Here is an 8,744-nt window from a genome sequence, read left to right on the forward strand (position 1 = left end):
AAACATTATGAAAGCAGTAACTAGAAATAAAATTCAGATTTTTGTAGAAAAAAAAATGAAATGCTATCCTGTTATATTTTGTTATTGAATATCAAGAAACATAGCCTTTTTATTATATTTTTCAATTATAAGTTATTTTTTTAGACAAATCCAAAAAAGATCATCATTTCTCAATATATAAAACACATGCCTTTTTTACTGTGTTTAGCAAATCTCTCTCTCTCTCTCTCAAACGTGCACCAACATATATAAATTATGTGTTCAGAGTTGTTCAAACCAAGATCCACTTAGAACATGGGTTAAGTCCAATGAGTAAGCTGAGCTTGCCTGAGATCCAAGTTTTTGAATCATGATTACCTGCTCTTTCGCACAGCAATTGTCTAATGGTCTGGCAAACATAGGAAAAATGCCACAGGGGATGACCATACATTGAGATAGAAGAGGAGAGAGCCCAAAAGAAAATAAACAGAGGACATGGGCCATGGCAAAATCTCATCGATAAGGACATTACCTACATTTTTGTCATGGTTCCACAAAAAATATACAAAACAAACTAATTACTTGAAAATGATAGGGAATGAGAAATTTCCACGGTAGGAATGGAGAGGATATGGAAGGAACAGTGAGTGGTCACTTCAAGAAGTTACCAATGTAGCTGAAAACTAGCTTCTCGCATTAATGGATGAGCAAGATATATCCCAATTGTCAGTGCACAAATAGTGAGATAAGGAAGGCGAATGAATTCCTTGAAGTAATCTTTGGGCAACTTTTGGCGCCCATCAAGAATTGCAGCAAAGGGGATTATGCTTGTTCTCTTTTTCACAGCTTCGAAAGCTTCACCATGCCGCAATGCCAGTCTTCTATCACCATTCCAGACCCCAAATAAATGATGAGAAATTAGTCCTGCAGAAGCCGCTACGGCCATCGAGTTTCCTATCCATAGTGTGTGTGCCAAGCACCAGATCACCTGCCCTACCATCTGATAACGAAAAAGGGGGAGCCATAATCAGCTTACTGGAGAAAGAAATCAGAAAAAGCTCTCTCTCTCTCAACCGTTCGCAAAAAAAAAAAAAAAAAAAAAAAAGGCGATCAGTACCTGCGGGTGCCTGGTAATTCGCATTATCCCAGTTTCCCATAGGTGCATCTTGGGTTTGTCAACAGCTGCAACCTCTAACAAGTTAAAGGTTGATGGGTAGAGGAAAAAGAAGGATATAACGGATGACAGCCCAACAACTTGATGGATTCCAGGAACACTCTGAATATTCCACAATTGCACCCCATCATATCTGTGATTGATAAAATACACCTACATTGCACACATGGAACATTTGAAAGCAAAGATCGCATTGGTCAAAGTTCAATTATAATGGAACAAAACCACTTGAGATGCTATACAAAAACACTTAGTAATGTTATATAAGCACAGAAAAAAGAGAGAGAGAAACTCACCATTGTACTGAGTGCCAAAGGAAGAGAAATCCCAGCAAATAGAACACGGTATGCACGTTCTCCTATCAGTTTCTCGCCAGGGTCTCTGAGGCTGGCCAATCCACTATGAGCAGCAGCGAAAATGAAAACTAGAATCAGCAACACAACCTGCAAAAAGACACATGATTCAGACACTTTGAGGAATTTACCATCCCAGGCTGTGGACAAGTTCATCAGTAAGCACTTAATTGTTTATTTGGTTGTATACAAAGACATTAAAAAACAGAAAAAAAGAAGAAGAAGATTATTATGGTCGCCGCTTGGGATCTAGACCAATCCAATCAAACTCTTAGTCGCTTGACTGGAAAGTGTTAACCAAAATTTCAAAATGCAACTGGAGTGGCATGGACTAATAAGCAATACTTCCCTCCATAAAGAAAATAGAAGGGCAAGATGAACCATTTGAATTTGATAATTGATCAGGATGGTCTCTTCTTAGTCAATAGGATAGAGTAATTAGAGGTCTCCATCTACTCCCAACTCAATGTTTAAATTGTGTGAATGTGTCATTCAAAACACTTTATAGATAATAGAAAATCACATAATATACTTTCAGGCATTGATGGAAAAACTGGGCGACCTAAACGCTAACCGTCTAGTAGTGGCCGATTCCGGTTTTGGGGATCGACCGGTATTTAAATTTTTTTTTTTTTAAACTGTATATAAATTCCCAAAAATACAGAATTTGGTTTGTAATGCATTTTTTAATATTCTTTACATTATAGTAAAGATTAAAAATTGTTTTGGTCATTAATACACACTTTAATTCAAAAATCGATTCGTTAAATTGCATTTTCTTCATTAATTTTCAACTTCATTTGAATGTGTTTTGTTTTATTCATTCTTTATATGCTTTTCATATTTTAGTATATTTTTTTGTATCTTTTTTATTTTTTCAACACTTTTTTGACCGCTAGGGACTTGCCCGGTTAGAAAGGTTGAATCGGCCACCAATTATGCTGGTTAAACCGCTTCTGAGCACATGTCTGATTAACCGTTCTGGTTCGATCTTGCGAACACTGCTTTCAAGTTAATCCTTTATTGTTAAAACACTAAATCAAGGCCAAATACATTAAAGAACAGGGTAATAAGTCCAAGGTAAATTCTATAATACCAAAGAAAACGAACAAAGATATAAGAAGCTCGAAAATTTAGGACAAATCCTTTTAAAAACTTTATAAAAACGAAAACGGAAACTACTACCATATTGATCACTTGAGACACTCACACTGCAATTCTTGCTAGAGACAATTGGAACTAAGGCATACAGATTTGACAATCGTTTTTCAAAACTAATTTAAGGTTTTAATGATAAATTACACTGAATCGCTGCACAAAACCACAAACAAATAAATTAAAGAAAGCAAACAAAGCACTAGATATCCACATGGCCCTATATTTTTACAGAACATGGGACCAAATTATATCTTTGTGCCCTATCATAAAACGGTGAGTCCTCCATCATCAAACACTTACCACTGCCAAATATCATTAATAAAGATGAGATATTAAGGCCATAATTCACAATACAAAGAAAATATCTTTTTGATTGTCTAAACAAAAAAAATTCAACCCACAATTCAGGAAAGAACTAAGAAACCACAACCCAAAGATTAAGACAACATCAAAGCCATAACTGAGAAAGAGTATAAAATGGAAACAGGAGGCAACCATCAAAACCCAAATCCCAAAACTCCATCAAGAAGCTCACCTCATGACTATCTGACAACCCTGCAACTCCATCAACAAATGCCTTTCCAAAACCAGTCGAATTGTCAATCCAGACCACCTGCAAAACTGTTAGAACAACCCCTAAAATCACAAAGAAATAAACCCAAGAATCCACTCTCTGTTCCCTCAAATCAAAGGCAGCAGCATCCTCTCCACCCAATTCTTCCTCCTGTCTCTCGTCTCCACCCAATTCTTCCTCCAGTCTCTGGTCATCTTCAGTCTCTTGAACCGAAGAACCAGCAGAAATCCGGCCAAAAAAACTTGCTTTTCCCTCGGGAAACCTCAAATGCTTCAAATTCAGGGCACTGGTTCTCAAATTCAGAGAGGGTTTTGCAGGGATTAAGGCATGGCGGTAGAATTGAGGAGGAAGAGTGGGTTTAGGGCGACATAAGATGAGGGAAGTCGCCATTGGAAGAAGGAATCAGGCGTTTGTCTCCATTGTAGGGGAAGATGAAGTTACACGTAGTAGCTTATTTTTAATGGTGAATTATTGGAGTACCACTTCGAGACAGAGGGGATCATTGCAGTGATGGGATACTGAGAAGGGAGTTTTGGTCGGTTGTGATTTGTGATTATTTAATTAGGAAAAGTTTATATAGAACCGAGGCTCAAAACCATCAAATTAGAGCCTACTTTAAAAATTTCTTTGATGTTCAAATATCCTCAAATTGATCATCTCGATATCAAGATGTATGGACAAGAGAAAAAAAAAAATAGATTTCAAGTTTTAAAAATAATGTATTTTATAATATATTTTTAAACAATTAATTTTCATGATTTTCAAGTTTTCATAGATCTATCGGGACTATTTTTTAAACTTTAAACTTTATAAATAAAAATAAAAATATATTTTAAGACAATTATAATGATTTTCAGTATTAAAACTACATTTCTTGATATTATTTGAAAATAGGCTCTAATCAAACTCTAGACAAACTGCACCTTTAATTAGTTTGGCGGGTAGTCGTGGAAGGACGCTGAATAATTAAGAAAAAACTCTTAAAAACTCCATAGGGAGAAAGTGCATTGTGTTTTTGCCCCCACACCGTCAGCGGTTTAGCCTGAAAGTTGTAATGATATTTGTAGAGCTGTTGTGGTTTCGTTTTAGTGGACATAATATGTCCGATGCAGTCGATTTTTCAACGCCATCTAAAAAACTCGGATGGCAGCGGACCCATAGGTACAAACCGCCACCTCACGCCTCTGGAGCCCGTAAACCTTCCCATCTCTCTCATGCCCTCTATCTCTCTTTTTCATACATGACTAGTGAGGTTCAATAGACACTTCTTTTAACTCTTTTTTTTGGGTCAATAGACACTTCTGTTAATTCTTTTTTTGGTTTGGGTAAGTGAGTGGGGAAGATAGGCCCTACTTAATTATTTTTTTCACTCTATCTTCTGCCCTCTACTATACCCCAAAATCCCCACCTCTCTCTCTTTTGGTTTGGGTAAGTTAGTGGGGTTGATAGGCCCTACTTAATTTTTTTCCTCCATCTTTTTGCCCTCTATCCCCCCTACTTAATTTTTTTTCCTCTATCTCTCTGCCCTCTATCCTCCAAAACTCCCACCTCTCTCTCTTTTTCGGACATGAATACGGTGAGGTTCAATACCCAATTCTTTTAATTTTTTCTTTTTTGGTTTGGGTAATTTATATTTTTTTCTCTATCCCCCTCTCATGCCCTCTATCCCCCAAAACCCCCACCTCTCTCTTTTTCAGACATGAATATGGTGAGGTTCAATACCCAATTCTTTTAATTTTTTCTTTTTTGGTTTGGGTAATTTATATTTTTTTCTCTATGCCCCCTCTCATGCCCTCTATCCTCCAAAACCCCCACCTCCCTCTCTTTTTCAGAGATGAGGTTCAATATCCAAGTTCTTGTAACTTTTTTTTTTTTTGGTGATAGGCCCCTACTTATTTTTTTCAAATAGTTTAGAAGTAATTTAGTGGGGTATGATGGACCCCTATTTATTTTTTTCAAATAGTTTAGGAGTTATTATTTTGAAGGTTTTTTCTCTATCCCCCTCTCATGCCCTCTATCCCCCAAAACCCCCACCTCTCTCTCTTTTTCAGAGATGAGGTTCAATACCCAAGTTCTTGTAACTTTTTTTTTTTTTGGTGATAGGCCCCTACTTATTTTTTTCAAATAGTTTAGAAGTAATTTAGTGGGGTATGACAGACCCCTATTTATTTTTTTCAAATAGTTTAGGAGTTATTATTTTGAAGGTTTTTTCTCTATCCCCCTCTCATGCCGTCTATCCCCCAAAACCCCCACCTTCTCTCTTTTTCAGAGATGAGGTTCAATACCCAAGTTCTTGTAACTTTTTTTTTTTTGGTGATAGGCCCCTACTTATTTTTTTCAAATAGTTTAGAAGTAATTTAGTGGGGTATGATAGACCCCTATTTATTTTTTTCAAATAGTTTAGGAGTTATTATTTTGAAGGTTTTTTCTCTATCCCCCTCTCATGCCCTCTATCCCCCAAAACCCCCACCTCTCTCTCTTTTTCAGAGATGAGGTTCAATACCCAAGTTCTTGTAACTTTTTTTTTTTGGTGATAGGCGCCTACTTATTTTTTTCAAATAGTTTAGAAGTAATTTAGTGGGGTATGATAGACCCCTATTTATTTTTTTCAAATAGTTTAGGAGTTATTATTTTGAAGGTTTTTTCTCTATCCCCCTCTCATGCCCTCTATCCCCCTAAACCCCCACCTCTCTCTCTTTTAGGGACATGGCTGCAGGAAGATGGGGGTGCTTACGGATGAGTGTATAAACATGGATTGCTTCAAAATCATTGGTTTTGAAGAAGATTAGTACAACGATGGATATTTTAGGGGTTTTGAGGTGGAAACGCTGGGAAGTTGCAGCTGGCTCCATGCTTTGAGAGCCCAAAAAAGTCCATAAGCATATTAATCACGAAAAAAGAGAGAGGAAGAAGACAAGGCCATGCCATCTTTAATAAGAGAAGAAGGAGAAGAAGAGAGAAAAGAGGGTTTTGTGGAGAAACATTGAATATAAGAATGTTGAGAGAGAGGAACCAAAACAAAATGAGATATTGGGGTTTAAAGAAAGATTGAGCTTTTATCAAAGCCATGATTTTAAAGGATTAGAAGGAGACTATTAGTTAAATGGAGCACCATTTTTGCACTAAAAAAGAGAGGAGAAGATCATTTATGTCCTGGTGAATGAAGAACACCCAAGAAAGAAAGAAAGAATATGGACCATAGCCAATGGCTTGTTCTAATGGGAGGACCAGTAGCTTTGTTTAACCCTTTTACTCTCTCCTACATAATGGTGGAAAGGTTTCTATACTTCCCCTACAGCATGAAAGATATATGGTTGCCCTCCCATCGAACCATCCAATTTAAATCAAAATGAGCCACTCATTGTTCAATCTAAGATCCGACGCTTCAAAGTATTATTATTATTATTATTATTATTATTTTTTTTTTACAAATTGTATGAATATGAAATTTGGTACGCGCCATCTTTACAATGGGGCGCACCTATGAAAGAAATAGAGAGGGAAATAATGGACGAATCGATGGTACTATGAGAGGGAGAAAGTGGATCAACAAGGGTTAAAAAAGCTCAAATGGTTAGTAGAAAGGTTTTTAGAAAATTTGTTACTGCAAGATACATATCAGGGTCTATTGGAAAAATGTACTGGGTGTACGGATATATGTTTTCAAAAGGAAAAAGAATATCAATTTGGTGGGTACCTGTGGAAGCACATTGTATAATTAAGGAAAAACTCTTAAAACCTCTATAGGGCGAAAGTGTAGTGTGTTTTTGCCCCAGCTCTTCTAGAGCTGTTGGGGTTTAGCCCGAAAAGTTACGCAATGGTTTTTGTAGAGCTGTTGCCGTTTCACATCCATCAACGGACACAATATATCCGGTGCACTCAATTTTTCCATGCCCTAAGCCTCTCTATCTCTCTCATGCCCTCAATCCCCCCAAACCCCCCACCTCTCTCTTTTTCACACATGAATAGTGAGCTTCAATGGCCAGTTCTTTGTAACATTTTATTTTTGGTTTGGGTAATTAAGGGGGGATAATAGGCCCTACTTATTTTTCTCAATTAGTTTAGGAGTTAGTATTTTGAAGGTTCTTTTTTACACATGAATAGTGAGGTACCTAGTTCTTTCAACTTTTTATTTGGTTTGAGTAATTTAGTGGGGATGATAACCCCTACTTATTTTTTCAAATAGTTGAATAGTTAGTATTTTGAAAGTGTTAGTAAGGTGATTAGTTAGATGTCTCGATCTCACCCCCGGATCGGGATGACCTGGTGGCACATCTCGCGGGTTTCAAGGAGAATCCGGGACTTGAGACCGTTCTTTCAAGAACTTTGATAAAAAACAAGGGTAGGTACATCAACCGGTGAGAGAGGAATTTAATGTGAGGCGAGACACACATTACTTGAGTCCGTGACTCACTCGGGTTGACTCGCGTGAACGCCCTCTTAGATCACGACGGAAGCCCCCCCGTCGTACAACTGGTTCGAAATCGCCTCCCTTGACTTGTACTCTCATGTTTCTGCAATCACACACACACGGTTAATTTACCCACCTTTGGGTGAATGCACACATGTGTGCACATTCAAAGAAGAAAGGGCAGAAATGATGAGATGAAGATTGGGATGATGAAAGGAGAAGAAAGAAATAGAATAGAGAAAAGAGAGGAGAAGAAAGAGATATTTGACGTAGTGGCTAGACCGGTATGATGATTGACCTGGCTTAGTAGCAAGATGGACACGGTAACTCAAACCGGCACGTCGACAATACTACTCGATGGTAGAACCAACAACAACCAGCCTGACACGATGGTGAGTTTGACGTGGCAAAAACACGAGCACAGTAACTTAGACCAGCACGATGGCAAAACTGCTCGACAACAAGACTATCATGATAGTGCTAGACTTAACCTATCCCTTGGCCAAACGAGAGAGAAAGAGGAAAGAAGAGAGAGAGAAAAAAGAGGGAGAAAAGAGAAGAGAGGAAGGAGTAAGAGAAGAATAGTGAGAGAGAAGAAAGAAAAAAAACAGCGAGAGAAAGAGAGAAAAAAGAAGAGAGATAAAAGAAGAGAGAAAGAGAAGAAAAGAGAAGAGAGAAGCAGAAGAGAAGAAGAGAAGAGAGAGATAGAAGAAGAGCAGAAGAGAAGAGAAAAGAAGAAGAGGAGAAGTAAAGATAAGAGAAAAGAGAAGAAAGAGAAAAGAGGAGAGAGAGAAGAGAGAAGATACAAGAGAGAAGAAAAGAGAAAGAAGAGAGAAGAGAGAGAAGAGAGAAGAGAGAGAGAGAAGAAAGAAGAGAGAGAAAAAAAAGAAAGAGAGATGAAGAATGGAGAAAGAAAGGAAAAAAAAAGAAGAGAGAGAAGAAAGAAGAGAGAGAAGGAAGCGAGAATATAGAGATAAAAGAAGAGAGAGAGAAGAGAGAAGAGAAGAGAGAAAAGAGGAGAAAGAAGAGAAACATGGACAGCGATGGGGTTCCACCATCCATGATATAGGAAAGAGAAGGGAAAAAGAAGCATAG

General features: G+C 37.6%; 1 protein-coding gene across 1 annotated transcript; it reads right to left on the minus strand.

The window, feature by feature from the left end:
- Positions 1–475: 475 nt before the first annotated feature.
- Positions 476–3,661, minus strand: Z-ISO (15-cis-zeta-carotene isomerase). Its single transcript, XM_006848403.4, has 4 exons — positions 3,200–3,661; positions 1,450–1,596; positions 1,097–1,306; positions 476–979 (listed from the first exon to the last, which is right to left on the minus strand). Exons 1-4 carry the CDS (start codon positions 3,626–3,628, stop codon positions 644–646), a joined length of 1,122 nt encoding a protein of 373 aa, XP_006848466.1. The 5' UTR covers positions 3,629–3,661; the 3' UTR covers positions 476–643.
- Positions 3,662–8,744: the final 5,083 nt, after the last annotated feature.

Source organism: Amborella trichopoda, chromosome 6 (assembly GCF_054954075.1).
Source record: "Amborella trichopoda isolate Santa Cruz 75 chromosome 6, AtrichopodaSantaCruz75HAP2 v2.0, whole genome shotgun sequence".
Classification (NCBI taxonomy): Eukaryota; Viridiplantae; Streptophyta; class Magnoliopsida; order Amborellales; family Amborellaceae; genus Amborella; species Amborella trichopoda.